General features: G+C 38.7%; 1 protein-coding gene and 1 long non-coding RNA gene across 7 annotated transcripts in view; one reads left to right on the top strand and one right to left on the bottom strand.

The window, feature by feature from the left end:
- Nucleotides 1–21,266, top strand: part of LOC309504607 — a 227,636-nt gene that overhangs the window by 176,481 nt on the left and 29,889 nt on the right. The gene's annotated exons all lie outside the window — the stretch shown is intronic.
- Nucleotides 1–21,266, bottom strand: part of enox2 (ecto-NOX disulfide-thiol exchanger 2) — a 240,142-nt gene that overhangs the window by 154,586 nt on the left and 64,290 nt on the right. The window contains exon 1 of one of the 6 annotated variants that reach the window (XM_082177724.1): nt 16,847–18,092. The exons of the other annotated variants lie outside the window; for them this stretch is intronic. Within the exon in view, the coding sequence (XP_082033850.1) occupies nt 16,847–16,868 (22 nt within the window). The 5' untranslated portion in view covers nt 16,869–18,092. Of the gene's footprint in view, nt 1–16,846; nt 18,093–21,266 lie in introns of those variants that run through there. 6 annotated transcript variants of the gene reach the window in all.

Genomic DNA, 21,266 nt, shown 5'->3' on the forward strand with positions numbered 1-21,266 from the left:
TATAGGCTATCCCTTCAATCTGACAGCGAGCCTTTATACCTTTGGGCAAAGTGTCAACTTTTGCACATCAAAGGTGATGTAAACCGATTTGTAGCCAAAGACTAGATTTCTGTAAGAGAAAAACTGCATTGCCACTGTGCTGAGTGACTCATTGCATCTAACAGCAAGCCAATGCTGCTCAGAACTAAAGCCTTCAATGACAAATGCAGCTAATTTGATGTACAGCTGGCTGTGATTAAAGAATGCACTAGAAAAACATTTCTAGTTTACTTCAACTCAGTATAAACAAACAACTTGTGCTAAAAGGCAACTTATGAAAACTGGGTCACGGCACCAACAAATAACTGCAGATAGGTGGGTCCAGGATCTATACTGAGTCATCAGGCAGAAGACAGTCAGTTGTTGAGTTTCAACTTATTGGGATAAAATCTACTGTTTGTGCAACAGAGAGAAGTTGCTTCAACAAGCTAAATCCGATCAATTAACATGACAACTACAGGTTCTCCTGCCGACCCACTATTCATTATCTGGCCTTACAAGAAGATTAGGACATGGTAAAAAAAAAAAGACAAAAGGAAAACAACACTGCAAGACTCGGCCATGCCTCGCCAGTATAATTACCAAAGTAAAACCGAGCAGGAAGACTAATGCGTGTGGCATGGGTCAGCGTCACTTGAGTACTGACATAGCTTGCTCGTTTCCTCCCTCATTCGTCTCTTTCTTCAGTGCGAGGAGAGGGCAGCTGTGCCTGCGGTGGGGGAATGGACGTCCAACCAGAAAACACACAATCCGATCCGCTGCTCTCTGTTTAGTAGACCACTCCTCCCATGGTTTCCAGACTGATGAGGCGAAGGGAATATCTTCAGGGGCTTCACCACTCACCACTATTAAAATGTAATCCCTCAAAGTGGGCTAAAGCAAACATTTGACTGGAGGCAGAGAGAATGATGTGGGGCTGTCATTGCTTCTGCAGCTTATATTCACAAACAGTCTGCTAACGCTTGAAGTCGCCCACACATACAGAGAAACGCCTGAAGGTCATCTGCCAAGATGCAAACTCTGAGATCAGTTGTTCAGAGGCTTTGCTACATTCTGGTAACCGCAGGATAACGAGCTCAGATGACTTGCAATAGTAAAAAAAATAAAACATAATAATCAACAAATGATATTCCAGAGACTAAGTTATATTCACATCAGTGTTTCCTGAAACATAATTAAGCTGTGGCACCGCGCTGCTACCGAATCAAAGAAATAAACAAATTATATTGCAGTTGAGTTGTAAGGAACTGCAGTCTGAATTGAATAAGGGAAAATAAAAAGTAATGTGAAATAATGCAAAGACACATTTTTGATGACATTTTTTGAAAATGGCATTTTCACAGTACACTGCAAGTAAGCAAAGGCTAATAAAAATAATAGCATTAAAATAAATATACTAGAATAAAATGTCATTAAGTTCAAGTGTAATGACACTTATTACACCATGAAATCAATGAGTTTTTGAACACATAAAAGATACAGATACAGAAGTCTGCTTTGGTCTAATCAAAGTTCTTATTGAGATGATGTGATTACTCTGCACTGTTTACTGTAAGCTCTGCTGCTTTTTAATAGTTTTTCTATGTAAATATGCACTAGATAGAAATCTTTGACCATTGTGCCACGTCTTTTTCAACGTGTCGTCACGCACTCGAGACCCAGCCTTCTTTTTCATTCTCTGCCGTTGGATACTATTATGCGCCTCTTGTTTTTAAGAGCAAAAAGGCGTTCTGTTTGATCATCCCCTTATGCCTGTCACTCAGACGGCAAAAATGGCGCTGTGTAAATGGAGATCATTTCCTATGAAGATCATTTCCCATGACTGACATCACAGAATTTACCGGTATGTTGGTGCTCATGTGATGTGTGAATGGTCTCTAACCGGTAAAAAGACAGAACACCGTTGTTTGTGTGAACAGCATTACCAGTAAAGTCATTCTGGTAATTTTACAGTAATTTACTGGATTGCTGTATGAAAGGGGCTAACGACAAATTGCAACTGTAAAGGTGGTTAGTGAACCACAAGCCATTTCTTTGAAAGTGAAATCAAGAACTATTATATTTATATTGTGTATAAAGCTTCTATTAAATAAATGTGTTTTTGTTTGTTTTTTAGAAACATGGTTAGCAGATGTTACTGTGACAATATACTAAGCAAGGAAACAAAACTGCAGCTATTTTAGTCATTTATCCACATAGGTATGGAATGAAATAGCAAGAAGCTCACATGCATCTAGTGAGCACGATTCCCGACTAGAAAGAAATAACTGAATTGATTGAGGCACTCAAAACCACAGGCATTTTGTTCAGCATCCACAAGACACCCCATCCTATACAGCAGGTGGGAAGAAAAATGGATCTACCAATGACACAGCTAATGACACCCCAGAGATATGAGCAATGTCAGTCCCGCAGGAGCCTGAAAAAAAAATCTGTTTACCCTTACTTTCACCTCCAAGTCTTGCCATTTTAAACTGGCTCGATTACAATTTTCTCGTTAAAGGAAAAACTTGACTTATTTATGCTAATGTACCAATGCTAAAATACACAATTATAGTGTCCATTACTGACCAACTGTTACCCAGCCATGATGGAAAATGTTTTAGGGTGCAACAGATCCATGTAGTTAAGAACTAATCAGATTGAAGTGTAGAGACAGTATATTTAATGCGCTCCTTGATTCACTTAGCCTTAAGATTACTTTACTGCTGAAATTGTGCCTCGGCACTCCACGATCATTTCCTAAATATTTTATCCACTGCGACTGGCTAAGTATTACCAGAAAGATCACTCAAGATATGGATATAATGAGTAGGCTACTACATACATATGGCATGCTTTCTACATTAAATTATGCACTGTGAAAAACAAACAAGTCCTTTTTCAAATCATTCTAGATTGAAGTTTTGTGACTGTTTATCATTAAGAATAACTTTGCAAAACTCAAAGAAAACTAGACTGTGGCTTTTCCCTATGTGATGTTTTCATCAGCATTCTCACCCTTCCGATCTGACAGATCCATCAGCCCCAGGGGTGACATCAGCCCCAGACATCTGTCAGTGTGAGTTGGCAACATTCGTCAAAGAACATCTCCGTAATTCAATCACCCCGTGATAAATCACTGCGTTTAGGGCAAATAACAAACAATTACATCACAGGATTTGATTTTTAGGATTCAACTCATATGTGTGACATGCTCATATAATCAATAGAAAATTAGTTCTTTATAATGAGATATTTCATGGAGAGGAAAAGAATATCTTGCTTTAAGTCTTTCCAGTTCAATTGGATTGGCTCGACTAGACATTCATGGAAAAGGACGCTTCAATACAAGTAGTTACTTGGTTTGGCTTCGCCTTTCCACGATTTCTCTCCTGGTGAAGTCAGTCTCTGGGTACAACGGTTATGAAGTATAGAGATTATTAATCATAGGTTTTAAAGAAAAGAATAGAACAATGATATTTTAGTAAAGAATTCAAGAGCACACTTGCATCAACATAACCTCAAGCTAACTTTAGGGACAAGAGTATAAACACAGAAGCTGAGTGTTTTTGGAACTCGTAAAAATGGTCTTGGGATTCAGTCTTTTTCTCTGACTTTTAATTACATAAGGAACAAAACCTTTGGCCAAGGGCACAGAAAGTCTCGCTGGGGAAGGTATTTTAGACACAGCTCCACATACAAGATGAATGTGTTGTGGATGCTGAGGATCAGCTGGTGGTACCGTGGTATTCCTGGAACCCAGCCCAGGCCTGTCTTAATGCAGTGCCGCTTCACTGAACACGCTAACACTCGCAGAGAAGAGGAACATATTTCTCAGAGCATATGGGACCTCGCCAGGATTCAAATAAGCAGAGCGTTGGAGATGCCTCTCTTACCTGTAGAAAACAATTAATCTACCTTTTCCCTCTTTCTCACTGACAATGATGCAGAACGAGGGGCAACAAAAGAAGGGAGAGAGAGAGAAATGGGAGAATTTGAAAAACTGACTAAAGATGGTGTGCAGACATGATTCTGCTTTTCAGTCACATCACGCAGTTTCCTCTCCACTGACCTTCCCCTGACCCTTCCTACTTTCCCTGGCTGAGCGGTGTATCGAGGAGACTGACTGCTCTGCAATAAACAAACACACAAATAACAGCAAGAACAGGAGAAAAGTATCTTCAGGAAATGGCAAATCTCAGTAGTCAAGGTAAAATACATGAATCCCCTTGTACACTTGGAGATCTTTCAAGGACAAAAAATTAAACCATATGTAGCAGGATTTGTAACCAGACTTTGCTAATGTCTGAAAAACTTTGCTAAAACTGGCCTTTTTACTTTCCTAATTGGTGTAAATAAAAAATAAAATAAAAAAATGTTTAAATATCCATCCATCCACGCTCCAAACCTCTTGTCCTATGTAGGATTGCTTGGATCCTATCCGGAGCACCAGGGGGAAACCCACGCCAATAAGGGGAGAACATGAAAACAAATCATGGACCTTCTTGCTTTGTAGACAACCAAAAAAATGTCCTTCCTGGCTGCCATCACCGATCCTACTTACTTTTTTTCAGCTCCTACCCAAAATCGTCTGTCATAAGGTACACCATTTTTCATGACCCAATCAACCCCCAAAAGGATAAAATAAAGTCCTGCTTTGCAATTTTCTCTGTTAAAAAATCTAGTGTCACTCAACGTAACTCAACATTTAAGTTAGGTAGAGAAAGTATTGTATGGACAGATGTAAAGAAATCCACACTTTTTTATCAATTCAGAACACAGTTGTGCCTTTATGTTGACTAAGTTCAAATTCCATCTTCTCGCCAACAAGGCCCTTGAGGGCTAAGAGGCATGAGTGTGCTGCCCGCTGTCAAAAGCTACCCACAATGTCAAAATGGCCGTGACGGCCTACTTCCAAGCCCTGAAATATAAGGCCATAAAACTGTGTGCCACTATAAACCTGTACCCATCTGCTGATTTGTGGATCCAATTACTTTCTTTCTGTAATGGCCACGTTCAGTGCCATGATGTTCAGTCAATCGTTGGCAGCTCCTCAGTTTCAACTTGTTACTGACCTCAACGGTCACCGTTTCGGACCATGCCACAAGAAAAGCACCCATCATATGCCTTCAACTCTGATAACAAGTCATAGGAAATGAAAGAGGTCAGTCGTTTTGTCATTAGCTAAAGAACGCCATTGACATTCCACATTTATTGAAGAGGGGCTGTTTACACCTGCAGTGGTTTCAGTTGAGTGGCCACTGATGTAACCCAGATGTATGCTGAATCCCCCTGTCAACACGGCCATGTGGGTACAGGGGCACAGGGGAGCCAGCTGACTGGTGCTGACAGATGGATTATCTTCAGGGCCAGCGGTGGCCCTGGCTTCTGCAAGAGTCGAAATGGCAGACAAGAGTAAACCAATCACAGCCGCTGCGCATCCAAACACCAGGTGTGTCCCCTCCAAAACCCTGGCACTGGCACCTTGTTCCTGCTGGTGTGAAGCTACTGACTGTGAATAGCCACATCCCATTGCGGCTCCATGAATCTGAGAGCAAATTGGCTGTTTTAAGTCTCGCCGAGACATTTTAGCACTGTGGGCTATAAGTCCAGGAAAACCCTGGAGTACATTTTATAGCCAAAATGATAAATCAATTAGGCCAAGTAAACTTCATAAAGAGGCAGTTGTTCATAGCAAACATTACCATTGTCCTAAAGGATATTAGACATCATCTAAAGGTAAATGTTCACAACCTTTACCGAGAGACATTCCTGGTTACCCTGTACCCTTGAGAAGTTCTGTTACTATCAATAGAACTGCATACACTGTATGAGGCCATGATACACAACCACTCCGGTACCCTTGTTTTGATATTCAAACTGAATAGTATAACTAGGGATGGCCCGATACCGATACTGGCATCGGGGATCGGGCCGATACTGTCCTCAAATACTCGTACTCGTACTCATAAAAATTCGCCGATACCACGCACCGATACCACGTCCATTTTGCGAAACGAAACTGGCCGCCGCGAGTGCTTTGTCGAGGTGAACTGAGGCATAGACGCACGAGCTGGTCGAGCACATGCCTTAGTTTAAACAGACGAGACATCAGTGGAAAGTTTGTTCAGTCGGATGTCAATGGCAACGAAATTAAACGAGGCATGTAGCTTTAGCTTATTATTAACGTTAACTGATGAGAGAGAGAGACAGAGAGAGAGCGAGAGAGCGAGCGCACTTCTGTTGAATGCTCTTGATTGCTGATCATTCACTCAGCACGTTATTTGGATGAAAACTAAATCGTATATGTAGCCTAAGTAAAGTAAAACATGAACTGTTACCTGACTGAAGTATAACGAGTGGTTCCCTACGTTATTACAGGACGTGTGCAGGTTAAGAAGTTTCATGAACGCAAACATCCGAAGCGCGCGCCCCACAAACCAGCGTCTCAGCGCGAATACTGAATTAAATTGTCTTTCACGTCTTGCGCTTGTACGGACGAATTCACACACAATGTAATAACGCCCGTCTTGGTGAGTATCCTATAGTAAACAAAGTCGGTTATATCTCAAATGAACGTAGCATGTTCAAGTGCGGTCTGTGCGTTCGGTCTTAAAGGGGCAGCAGTTTGATAAACCTGCTTCTGTGTTTTAATGCTAATCAAACAAAGGAGAAATAAATACTCACTGCTCTTGACTAAATAGGCTACCCTTTTCAACTTTAGAAAATATCCATCTATATATAATTCATACAGTAATGAATATGCTTTTTTCACATTTGATTACTTTATTCAAATTTCTGTACTGTTAGATACCCGAAAAACTATAAAAACACTGTTTATTTCATTTGTAGCCTTTCTTTGTTCTATATTGTATATATTTGTCCTATTTGTAATTCGATTGTTTGTTTTTATTTTGTTACTGACTGCTTACTTGTTTTAAATTCACATTAATTAGGCTGCTAGTTTTTGTTGTAGTATCAAAATTGGATTAAATAATTGATATTTCACTGGTTTTGACAAACATTTGAACCGCTGACCCAGTCCTCAGCACTGAGCCCTGCTGAAGCAGCTCTAAATATGTGCTGTGCTATTAAATGAAAGATGAAATATGATAGAGCAATAGAATGAACAGTGACAGTAGGCTTACAGAAGCTCATACAATGCATTTTAGCAGGCTTAATTAAGCATGAAAATAACTGAAAGAAATATATATATTTGATGAACAAATTAAGCCAGCTAATATGATTTATAATCTTTTGGTTTATCTACTAATACATTTAAAAATGACAAATGCAGTGAAAATTCAGGTATCGGTTACGGTATCGGTATCGGCGAGTACCAAAAATTACAGTATCGGTATCGGACTCGTTCTGCAAAAAGTGGTATCGGGACATCCCTAAGTATAACATTTTAAAGTTTGTTAGAAGTTTGATAAAAGGAACCGGGCAGAACAATGAAGGTGATGTTTTGTCAAATTAATTAGAAAGCAACTGATTCTAATGGAAACTACCGACTATGAATCATTATAGACAATTCCTGGTTCACCTCTAAAGTTCTTGTGAAAATTTCAGATAAAAGACAAACAGAAGCACAAAATTCTTAGTATCAAACGAAACAATTTAATTCCATATAGGCTAATTTCCCTTGTGAACAAACTAAAGAGCTGAACTTGCTGAACAAATAGAATTTGGTTTTGGAAGTTTGCAGCTCTGTGGACCGTGGACCATAAAGGTTGAAAAGAGGTCAAAACAAATGCAAAAAAGTAACAAGAGATCCCAAATCTGTTTAACAACGTTGACCTCCCTCCCTTACAAGTGTAGAGAGATTTACTGTGTCATCTCCACAGCATGCATTCCAATGATAAAAATAGAGATAGCAATGAAGTTAGTGACGAAACCAGAGGTAAATCATACCACCTTGTGAGATGTCATCTTTTAGTGTGCAAACCCAAACCTATGGGTAGGAAACAGACAATACTCAGACTAGAAATGTTTTAACAAATAAATTCAAAGCCCCTTTTAAAGCATAGAATTAGACATGCTATTTAACTGTGTGGAGGCTGGTCAATGGCAACATCAGACTAGTAACAGATACAGCCTTTCCTTTGACTCCTGACCTCAAATCATACACTGAGACATTCATTCATCCAACAAATTGTGGGTTGCATTTGAGCTTTTTTAAAAGTGTTTTAGATTCCTAATGAAAGGAGGTGGTCTAAGAGATTTGTGTGTTTATGCAAAAATAGCAGCGGACGAGCTCCACCTCAAAACTATGCTGAAGGCGGAAAATCACTGAGTTAAAACTGGACTAAACTAGACTCACTGTTCCATGCTGAAAACAGGAAACAAACAAACAAAAAATAATAATAAATGAAAATACACAGTGCTTTAGAGTTAAATGAAAAAAGGACACAGGGTGAAGAAAGGTTCCAGTGTGAAGTCGCCTACATGAGAAAGAAAGTTCCTTGCTTGAGGCTGCGCACATATCAGAGTTACCTCAGGCTTAAATGAAAAAAGCAATTTCAGCGCAGAATTAAAGTATTAGATGAAAAATAGGAGGAACGTGATTTTTTCCATTATCTACAGTGAGTTAGTGGTTGCATCTCGGAACGTTCTCAGGGGCCCTAGCAAACACAGGCCCGCTTGAGAGATGTAGTATTCTGCATCCTCTGGACGATCCATCATGCTATATGCTGTGCTGCCTCCAATTGTTTTTTTTTTCCTGGCAGTGCCGGGAAGGAAAGAGAAAAAATACCATAGTAACAACAAAAACTCTGGTTCGCTTTATCTATCACACCGTTGTGTGTTGCAGCAGCGTTGTACAATATTACTAGTGCCTCAGAAAGACAGCTCACCACTTTGGCTCTGTCATCTCAGCAGAGCCCCAGCAGCAGAGCATGGCAGTCCTTAAGCCACCAATCTGCTCCATCACAAACTGGGATGCAGACCGAGGCTTAGTGCTTCTCCAGTGGCTGCGTTTGGCCCTTGGCGAGCCAACATGCTCTGCTGCCTGAGCTCACGGAGGACAACCTCGAGGGGTTCAATTAGAAAGCCTCACAGAAACACGACATGTCGTCCCTGTTTGTGAATGGCGAGGTTAAATTAGACGCCTCCTGCGTTCCAAAAGATGGTTGTCAATAATGAACAGCGAGCTAGTTATTGTTGTCTCGGTTTTTCAATGTTTTAGGCCCTCTTATCCCAACTTCTATGATCCTGCCAGATTCAAGGCCGTTATTTATCACTGCAAGGGGAAAGCGGAATCCTCTCGGCCATCATGCCTGCTTCCTTAAACTTGAAGTGATAAGACCTTGTTAGTAGCTGGGGGTTTGGGCTGAATCTTTTTGCCTTCTATCGCACTTACACTTCAGGAAACATTTGAGTCAGAGGGGCTGCTGTTATGGACACTTGAACCTGAATCTCCTCACTTGCTTGAGAGCCCAGCAGGCTGTTTGTTTTTTTAGTTTTTTTTTTTTTTTGACAGACCGCCTGGATGATCAGAGCACACATTCACACACATTCAGTGAATGGACAGGGATATTATGTTGCAAATGTGTATCGTTAAAGCTGCCGTCGGCAACATTTTTTTGATCATATTCAGTGTAATCGACACTATAATCCGACAGAACAACATAAATAAGGTGGTTTTAGAAAAAAACCTGAGCTTCTAACTCCACCTGGAGCGTGTTATTTGTTTTGCAAAAATCCAGCGCTCCCGCTTCATCAGGTCCAATCAGCGCAGGGGGGTGTGAGATCTGACTGTCAATCACAGGTCGTGCACACGCCACAGATCCCCTCTCCCTCGCGCAGACGCGCACGTTACAATATCACATGCACACGACACGCCTGAAGTTCGCCTGGAGATTGCATGAAGCGTGATGGCGGAGAGAAAATCTACTAACAAGCTTCCAATTCCTCGGTTATTGCTATCTATGGATAGATTAGCCAGGGCTGCCTACCTCCGAGTCCATGGTGTTGATAGATGCTGAAGAGACGGACGCGTTCACAGAAAATCAGGTACACACGCACAGTGACGCACTGACGAGCACAACCTCGATGGGAGGGTGCTCGCTGGTAGTGGGGAGGGGCATGAGAGTTGTAAACATTCAAAATTTTGGCTAATCGACCCAATCTGCCAGACTTGCCGACGGCAGCTTTAATACCGAACATAATAACTTTCTGTTCAATAAGGGAGTATATATTCATTCACTGAAGGTTTTAGGCTGATTCAATTTAATTAATTTGTTGCATCACATCCCATACAGACTGCAAATTCACAATTAAAACTATTTCACTGCATTGCAGGAAACACTGGCATAGTGTACAAATAAACTGCCAATTAAATGTTACCAATACATTATTACAGTGGAAACTAGATTTAGCATTAATTAATTGTTGTACAATTGAAATGTGTTGGGACAGAATGTTTAGCATTAGCAGATGGAGAGAGACCAAACTGCCTTGTTGTGCTCTGGCATGTCTAAGAGGAGAGAACTAAACAAATACTCGAAGGGCCACATAAACAACAATTAGGCTAAAAAAAATTCTCACATGCATATCTCATTAGGATTTGAGACAGTGTGAGAGCTATTATGGATGCCATTAAAACAGACATGATTTGAAACTATTTCTACGCAGGATCCATCAAGCTAGGTTTAGATTGCACAGTTAAAAAGTGGCCTGTTCAACAATACTATAAAAATCAGATCTAATCTTAACATTTAAATTTATATCCAGGGCTTGACATTAACAGCGCGCCAACTGCGAGTGGATTTCAGCAGTGGTGTATAACAGTCACTCCTACTATCCACTTTGGCGGGTTGAATTTTATTTATAATATATACAATTTTCAATTGTAGTTTTTAAAAAGGCATATGAAATAATAAACTAGTGCAATGTAATGTTGTCAAAAATATAGATTTTTAGATGCATATCGATACTGAAATGTCTGAAACACTTCCAATTCTCATTTTCCGCAGGATAGATGCACGATACCAGCTGCGTTTTCTTGCTCTCTCATAATCTCTCTGACAGCGAGTTACACACAAACCCGCCTCCCCTCACTCGTATCATTTGCTCTGGATGAATATAGTTGGTGTTACAGGGCTTGAATTTCAGCGTGGGATTGCGTGTATTGCGCATAATTCCCACCGATTTTGTGCTCACACTCAAAGTGACCGCATATTAAGGCAAATACACACAAAAAATGCTGGTGTGGTGAGTATTCACGTAAACAGAGTCAGTTATGTTTTAGGCGAACATAAAAACATTTTCAGAAAAAAATGCATGTGTAACAGTATAATGAATCTGTGTGTGCCAGGTCTTAAAGTGACAGCAGCCTAATATGTTCTGCCAAATTATGAGATAATATTAAAAATGTCTAGGCCATTTTTGTGCATAGTATTGATGTCAAATCTGTGGCCAGTTACAATTCTGAGTGGCTAGTAACTTTGGTAAACCACTAGCCACAGTGGCTGGTGAGCAAAAAGTTAATGTCAAGCCCTGTTTATATCCATTGTTTTCTTTTTGGAGCTGAAGCAGTCAAATAGAGTAAATATTTATAACTAGCCTCTGATTATGCACTTCAATTAGTTTCTTGTATTCAAGGAAAAATACACTGAATAAAAATGCAGCTGATAACGCTTACCCAGCAGGATTCAGCACAATGTGGTTCTTCATTATCCAACACAGAGGAGCATTTGTTGCAGCGTCAATTATCAGGTACACCGTTCCTTAGCGCTGGATACCATGGCTTTTAATTAGCAAAGCACAGAAAGACGCAAATCTGAGCAAACTGCTGGAGCGAATGCCATGTGGAGAGTCGTGAGAGTACAACAAACTCAATTATGGCCAAAATACAGCACATGCATTGTAATGAGGTTCGGAGCACACATGAAAAGCCTCACAAGTCTTAAAAAGACTGTGAGCATACATTTCATGCATGGAAAGAAAACGGGTTTGAAATGAGTGACATCCAGAGAGAAAGATAATCAAACATTTTCAATCAAAAATTTTAAATCCTGAAAGAGTTCCTGTTTTGCTTGGAAAAGCAATATGATTATGCATTGCAATATGATTATATATACAATATGATTATGTATTTACGCAACTGCAGTCAATTATAGTGTTGAATGATAATTCTGACCATGGATGTATCATTCACACTGACAGCAATTTTTCCGCTGGAGGAAGGCTGGTCACTGTACTGTTGGTTGCTAGTATGTCTTTGCCGCTGGATGGCCTAATGTTATTGTGACACCGGCCATAGCTTTTGAAAATTTTATGTCACTGATGTCATTTTATTTTGATTTGGCATCAGTTTCTGGATGGGAAAGCATTTGTATAAACCTGCATCAGTGAATAATGCATGATATCATGAACAAGATGAACGATTATCAATGCAATGCATGAATCAAACTCAGAATGTCAACAATTTCAGAAACGGTTTTCAATGCATCATCTTTTTATTATATCACTCAATGTGGGCAGAGACAAATCATATAAAAGAGTGAAATCGTTTAAATCGCAGTGACTTCCTCTGAGTCTTGCCTACCCTCAGCCACATTATCTCACAGAAATAGACTTGAGACAGATGATTTAGCTAAACTAACACAACACAACAAGACGAAGGCATCAGCTAAAACAACATTAAAAAGTTACCATAGTATAAACCTGTAATAGTGAGTTAAAAACAAAACCAAACACATTCTCACCTGTGAAAGGTTATCCCATTTCTTTGGGAAATTAGTGAAAAAATTGCATGTAAACGGGAGTGAAGAGCTTTGTTCGTGTCATGTAAACATCTAACTGTGATGAAGTCCTTACTCTGATTATTGGAAATAATTGCATTATTGGTGCACGTTATAGTCATTGATTCTTACTGTGAGTGACGACACGCTGACCGTTCCTATGACTGGAGCGTCGACGTGTCTGGAGTTTTCGAATGTGGCATCTACATACATATCTATGAGCTGCACTCCTTAAATCCCACTGATAATTTGTTACATTTATGTAGCACTTTTCTAGGTACTCAAAGCACTTTACATATAGAAGGGGGAAGTCTCTTCAACCACCACTAATGTGCAGCATTACCTGGATGATGAGACGGCAGCCATATTGCACCAGAACGCCCACCACACACCAGCTTACTGGTGGAGAGGAGACAGAGTGATGAAGCCAATTAGTATATATGGGGATGATTAGGAGGAGGCCACTGGGCAAATTTGGCCAGGATGCCGGGGTTACACCCCAACTCTTTTTCGAAAGACATCCTGGGATTTTTAATGACCACAGAGAGTCAGGACCTCGGTTTAACGTCTCATCTGAAGGACGTGCTCTTTGACAGTATAGTGTCCCCATCACTATACTAAGGGGGGCGTTAGGACCCACATGGACCACAGGGTGAGCGCCCCCTGCTGGACTCACTAACACCTCTTCCAGCAGTAACCTGGTTTTCCCAGAAGGTTCCCATCCAGGTACTGACCAGGCTCAACCCTGCTTAGCTTCAGTGGGCAACCAGTCTTGGGCTACAGGGTGATATGGCTGCAGGCCACATCATATCGCTGCTAATTAGCATAAGGTTAAACTCTTCTCAACTTTGTTGTCACTACAGCTCATATAGAAATTAACAACTCTCATTTGCTGCTTGCTTTATTGTAGTAAATCACTGCTTTATATTTTTCCAAAACATCTAGACCAAAATGCACTTTTGAGGAGTATTTTGAAGAACATTAAATAGATGTGTACACCAGAACCTGCACAAAATTCCCTTTTTAAACAGTCAGCGAAAGCTTATGCATACATGCATCTCTACCCCGTCTCCTCTCTGAAATAAACATTTATGGAGCTTAAAACGCCTGGTTTTATTATGCATATCCTCATTTCCATATGCATATTCCCATCTACATGATACTATGTTTTGTGCAGTCACATTACATTGCTAAAAACACAATGCATCCTTGTCTTGTTTTAAAATAAATATACGCTATTCAACAAAAAAGAAAATTGTATACCATACTTTTCAGAGAAAGCTTTCAGGGAAGAGTTATTCTCATTCTTTTCCACTAGCCAAATAGTATTTTTTATTGTTTTAAACAAATCAAATGTAAAAAAAAATGTGCCTTTAAGGTAAACATATGTTTTAGGATGTTTATACAGTATATTTTTAATGGAAACCGAAAGGCCTACTTTTCTTCTTTTTTTTTTTCTTCTTTTTTTGCAGTGTAAATACAACTGTCTGATGCGTCAAAACATTTATCAATTATTTTTAAAACTTCTAAATTTAACTTAATAATTAAATCTGAATAATGAATCTACATGTGTATATAAATATATAAATATAAATATAAATATAAATATATATATATATATATATATATATATATATATATATATATATATATATATATATATATATAAACATCAGGCCCCAGGCCTTGTGATTCATATTGCAAAAGGTCTGTATTCAAAATAAAGCTAGGCTAAAACCACTCAGATTGATGATTCACACAAAGTATTATAGCAAACACTCTCATTGTGGAGCACATCCAGAGATACTGAATAGTAACCTTCAATTAAAATTAAATGGCATATGTTTGTTTGGCAAAGCAACAGGTTTGCCAGGCCACTCTAGCATTTATGTATCCATGGTAACATTTACAGTACAGTACGTACTTTTTCACAAAAAAAAGTCTGCTTAACCCTGTTGTTAATTTATAAACAGGTGTGCGTACAATACTATCTCAGAAAGCATCATACTTTTCCATAATCATACTTTCCTATAATCATACTTTTTTTCTTAACATATAGTCTCTAGTACATAAGAGTTCTAATCTATTAGAATTTCAATCTACTGGACAAGGACTTGTGTCTTTGTAATCACAGATGCTGAACTCATTCTATAACCGAACAATCACAACTACTGAAGCACTTTAGAGTTTATCAGGTTTATACAGCGCTGATTGTTATTTACTTATTTGCTCTTTTGCAGAAGCAAGTATCTTTGGATTAAATATAATTTTTTATGTGCATTAAATCCTCTTGGCATCCTCTTATATGTGAAAGCCACTGAATCACAAAACCATAGACATCTGCCCACAGACTATTTCTCTTACTCGAGTCTGAAAAAAATAAGCCATTGCTTGCTTCGTTTTACGTAAGTAACCTCTGTCACAAATGCATTTTACACTTCTTCAGTGCTGCCCTCCCCTTTTTCATTTGGGTTCTTGTGCTCTCATGAAAGCTCAGAGACTATCCATTATGTGCAATTTAAATGGCCACTCCCTACCCACCAAAAGAGCTATGTGCAAGAAAGTTACTGGCTGTCACAGCAATAAGAGGCTTTTTCCTTCACACTTGAGGTTAGGGTGAGTGGGTTTACTCTGACAAAAGCCAGATGCATTTCAAAATAAGCAGAGGAAAAGGAGAAAAAAAATACTGACAATAGAAATAGATTAGCATCTTATCAAGACACGCATAGACAAAATAATGGCACGCACCCTTGATTGATGCATGCCTTTTTTATGTGTGTGACAGTAAGGCTCTACTATGTTATTGAGTAAATAGATCAGATGACAATAGTTCATTCTTCTCTTACTCACAATGAAGTAGCCTATTCAGCATGCATTCATAAAAGAACACCGATCACGTACACACGCTTCATAATAAATCACATCTAAGTGATAATTATGCTAGGAAATCTTCTTTGTAAAAATAATTTCAACACAATGGTTAACATGAACTAACAATGAGCATTAGCAATACAGCATTAATCTTAATACACATACATATTAACAATAACGTTAACGCATACTACATGAACTAACAATATTAATAATTATTAAGATTACTGAATTCTGTAAAAAGTACTTTGTTGAAAGTTCATGATGCCTTATTGCATTAACTAATATTATTGTATAGAACCTTATTTAATCACCCTGAACTAAATATTTGAATAAACAAAGCTTCTTTTAGGATATTCTTTCTCAGTCTGTTTTCTTTTCGTGTGTGACTATATTGACTACACATATCAAGAGCAACTTGTTTTTGATCAATTGAACTATCATTGATCTTGCCAGCACCTTTACAGCTACATGTTATATATTGTTGAAACTGACAACATGTCTTACAGTCTGTATTCAGAGCTCCAACGTGGAATAATTCCCAACAAGTCAAGCAATAAATGACACTAGTAGTCAGCATGCTTAAAACAAAAATATTTGCATATGGCAATTCAATAGTGGACATGGGCTTCCAGTGCCCACTGTAATGTATTGATGCATTACATGACAAGATGTTGCAGGAACAGTAACCACACGCAAGAACACATGAGACCATAATGTCATTATAATCTTATTATAACGATATAACAGTTGTTTTAATCACCGGAGCTGTCAGTGACTGCGCTCTAATGTCTGGGCGACAAAGGCTGTGTCTCAATCTCAAAACCTATGAGCTGCCTAACTAAACAGCACTCAGGGGGTATTCCGAGGGAACTCGAATCTATGATTCTCGAAAATGTTGCACGCGGCTGTGCTGTCTTTGTAGACAGCTCACTAGATATTATATAGGCGATATGCCGAAACGCCGCAAAGACGTGTATTTAAAGTGGAGCGCGACGTTATTTCAGTTATTAAAGTCATTTATGTGGGGAACCCTGTGCTCTGAATGTAATGTTGTTTCTTAGCGGAGTTTTCATTCATTTTTCTGTCCGTAACGTCCGCTTGTAACGGGCGGCTCCCTATAGTATATCTATAGACCCACATACACGGGACTGAGCACATTTCATGTCTCTAATCTTTAAAATAAAGTTAAACTCAAGACAGCGTACCTGTATACTGCACAAGGAACATCGTCCTGGGGATTCGGTTCAAAACGAAGCCAGATAAAGTCCCGTGGGGATCTGGTAGTGGACGTTATTCCGCGCTAGGAGCTTTGCTGCTGGTGTCTGTGGGTCTGCTGCGCTTATAACAGCTTTAAAGATAGAGCAGACCACAGCGAGGGAGAGAGAGAGAGAGAGAGAGGGGGGAGAGAGAGGAGGATCCACAGTCACGCTCAACACAACGACTACACTGACCGCGAGTTCGCGACGCGACAAATCTAGTACGCTCTCTTTATAGCGAACGTCTCTCACGCGCTCGACTGACTGGTTTGAAAGCATTGGTATTCACATTGATTACTGTGCGCGAGAAACCCATTCACAAAATGCACAGTTTTATCGTTGTCAGCGAATAAAACATGTTGAATGTGTCTATTGAGACTTACAGTAAGAAGGCTGACAAGTTCAAATACGTTTTCATTATGAAAAGCTAGTGATTAACGTTACAGTTTATAAAGTTACAGGCCTAATTACGGATACTTTTCTTAGAAAAAAAATGAATCGTTTCGATTCAGAAGGCCTTTATTAACTCACTAGAGCCTTATGGATTAATTTTATGATGGATGAATGAGCTTTTTGGGGGGCTTCAAAATATCAGTTACCATTCACTCCCATTATAAAGCTTGGAAGAGCCAGGATATTTTAAAATATAGTTCTGATTGTGTTCGGCTGACAGAATAAAGTCAGACCAGGATGGCTTGAGGGTAAGTAAATTATGGGATAATTTTCATTTTTGGGTTAACTTAACTAGGCCTATTTTCTGCCAGAATATTGACTTCTTGTTACAACAATACAATGAGTGGCAAGATGGTATTATTTTTGAAAAATGCAAGCAATAACTTGGTATTAGCCAACTTTAAAAGTAGGCTATATTATTTTACCATACTCTTGTTGCCACTGTAATCGTTAGTAAAATAAGATATGTCGGTATGTAATAATATCTGTAGGCTATGTTTTTCTTTGTCACTGTAAAGTCTGCCTATATTGTTAGTATATGTACCAGCAGAGGGAGCAGAGCAACAGTTAAACTCATGTGCTAATTGCCATATACACTAAAACCACAAGGCCTCTTAAATAATGCACATGTATGGGTCATTCATTGCAGTGGACAAGGAAATTGCTAAACTGATCTGCTGTTCTGCCAGCATAAAATAAATAAATAATCAAGCATCAAAGGAAGCAGATTTTATGAAAATTTAAAAGGGATATCATGACAGAATTTTGACTTTTGGGTGCACTATGCCTTCACGTATATATATATATATATATATATATATATATATATATATATATATATATATATATATATAAAACATATATATATATATAATATATATATATATATATATATATATATATATATATATATATATAAAACATATATATATATATATATAATATATATATATATATATATATATATATATATATATATATGTGTGTGTGTGTGTGTGTGTGTGTGTGTGTGTGTGTGTGTGTGTGTGTGTGTGTGTGTGTGTGTGTGTGTGTGTGTGTGTGTGTGTGTGTGTGTGTATGTATATTATATATATATATATATATATATATATAAACATATATATTTTTGCACATACTATTCTCCTACATTGCTTCTTTTCTGTTATAAAGAGCTGACTAAATATTTATCTATTTTGGGTCCTGATTTGGAGATGACGAGCACATTGTGCTGTGCTGTTATATTTATCAGTAAAAACGCACCATTCCCACACCAAAAATAAAGTGTCTGTGGATGAGTATGAAGTGAGGACTGATGGGACGTTTTTCTGCTCCATTTCACAGACAATGAGTGGTAGGGGAATTTTAGAATAACACAACAGTCATTTATGACAACAACTACAGCTCGTTCATTATGCCATTTCTACATCATTGCACATGTGCAGGCCTTTCCCGTTCTGATCAAGTGTTTACATGTCCTCTCGATCGAATTAGAAAAGGACCATCTCTTCCAATCCGATTGAAATTCCATTCAGATCAAGGTCAATCTGATCGATTAAGGTGTTTACATGCAGGATTTTCAGTCTGATTAAGCAGTCAATCTGAAAACATCCAACCAACGAAGCAAGGTTGCCGACCAGAACATAACCGAATAACACCTGAGCTGTTTTTCTTAGATGTGATTACCATTTTCCAAGTGCAACAGGTGTTATGAGCAGAACATATGACTGGAAGAATGCTGGGGGTCCAGAGGTTAAATAATCCTTTGGCTTGCTGGAATCCCAGAAGAACTTTGACACCACTATGTTTACAGCTCAGATTCTCTGTGCGGCATAGCCTGGGTTAATTTCAGAGCTAAGAAGATTTAACAGATGTCTTAACACATTCAGTAGGAATTTACAGTTCTGTGCGTCACGGTTAGGAGAGCAGTAGAGACCGGTGTTGTGAGCACAACATTTGACATTACAACGGCCTCATAAAAGCATGATAAGAGTGTGGGTGGAAACCGCTAGCCCTGCTAAACCTGATGAACGCTGCGGACCAACAACCTCAGGGGAAAATCATTAAAACTTGATCTAATTCGGGTGCATTAGCATACTGAAACAAAGTCAAGAATGAAGATGGCCCAATGAGTGTTTCAAATATCTACAGTAGATCAAATGTACTGCTTAAGAGTCTATTTATATACTTTGATGTTGGATTTAAATATAATTAGCTTCTTTAGGCACACCGCCACTGTGTCTCCATATACAAAGTCACCTTATTCTTTCGGTTTCGCGGATGTCGACATTGGCCATCGTTTTTGGCAGCCGCTTTCGTTCTAAAATTTTTGGATGTGCATGGATGCAAACATTGGCATATTCGTTATGAACTGCTTATTTTGCCATTCTTCAGAAATTAGCTCTGACTATTCAAAAGCCGAAGGGGATACAAACAGCTGTCAAGATGATTTTTCATAGGTAATATGAGCATTTTTATGTTTTCGGCACTCATTTTAAACACTTTTCATGCAATTAGGGAAAGAAATTTGGCATGGTGCTGTTTTATTCAAAATAGTATTAAAATAAAAATATAAAAAACTATTAATAAAAATATTCCAAAGCTGCGCCTGAGTAATTTCTGCTGCGAGGCAATTACATATCACAGCATCAAAGTGACACATTAAAAGCACTGGAAACATGGACTTTGATATGTTACTATAATGTGTTATTAAGCTTAAGTGAAAAACAATACTTCTTTAAAGAGAGGGTTTCACATAAGAGCTTCCTTGCATGTCACGGCTCTTATCTGTAAATTAGCTCAATGAGAGCAATCAAAGTCTGTCTAAGCAGTGCACTTTCCTTTCATTTACTCTAATCGAAGAGGCGTTTTCCCTCAAATTTCAGGGTACCACATCATATATTAACCCACTGCCAACAGGTACAATTAATACTAATAATTTGATAGCATCTGGCTATTCTGTTTAAATTCAGACATTGGGGAAAGGACAGAAAAGAAGATCTAACCACGTTGCCTCGTTCCCATCTGCGGCTATCATTTATTTGGTGGTAATGGAGCTGTAGGTGTTTGACAGATGATTCACCTTTATAAAGGTGAGCTAGTTCCCTCCACTCACGGACACCAGCGATGCCCCTGGCTGGAGCGGTTTGCCTTTGGCTGAAAAACAGCAAATACAGTAACATGCATTTTTATCCTGCTTCTCCACAATACTGTGACTTGTGTGAGACAGATGTTTCTCTTTGGAAGTGTGTTTGTTCATTACCCATTTTCCGTTAGTCACAAATATGGTGTTCATGTTTTAATAACATGAACAACAAAAACAGGCCAAAGTTTCTCAAGGCAGCATCTAATGAATTCTCTTACCTCACAGAGAATGATTAAAAGCTGGGCTCTGCTCTTATTTAATTCATGGCAAGTTGAGAGACTGACTCTCTACTCCTTTTGTCCTGATTTCAAACAACCATGTGCTTTCAGTAAGTTGCTCATTTTATGAGCAATGGCAAAAAAAAAAAAAAAAGAAAGTTTAATATTACATTAGCTGATAGCAAATTACCAAGGTTCTAGTAAAGAATACCATACATTTGTATTAGGGTCCAGTTTTCGGAAAAATACTAGTCTTATTGGTCGAATTTAAAGGAAGCCATGAATCTCTTTACGTTATAGGACGTCTTCCTTTCACTGGGGGGAAAAATGAGGTAAATGGAAAAATTGGGGAGGGGGAAATCTGCTACAATAAAGAAAAGCTCAAGCCCCAAACACTGTGTCAGTAAAGCAATTAAAATCCCAATAGCTAACTGGAATTCTGCCAATTATTTGGTCCAACTCATCTGAAAAGTGTAGCACCTAAATATAAATCCTGAAGGCCTTGAAAATCAGACAAAAAGAGAATTTCAAATACATTCAGGGCAATTCACTGCAC

Source organism: Leuciscus leuciscus, assembly GCF_965113295.1.
Source record: "Leuciscus leuciscus genome assembly, chromosome: 8".
NCBI lineage: Eukaryota > Metazoa > Chordata > Actinopteri > Cypriniformes > Leuciscidae > Leuciscus > Leuciscus leuciscus.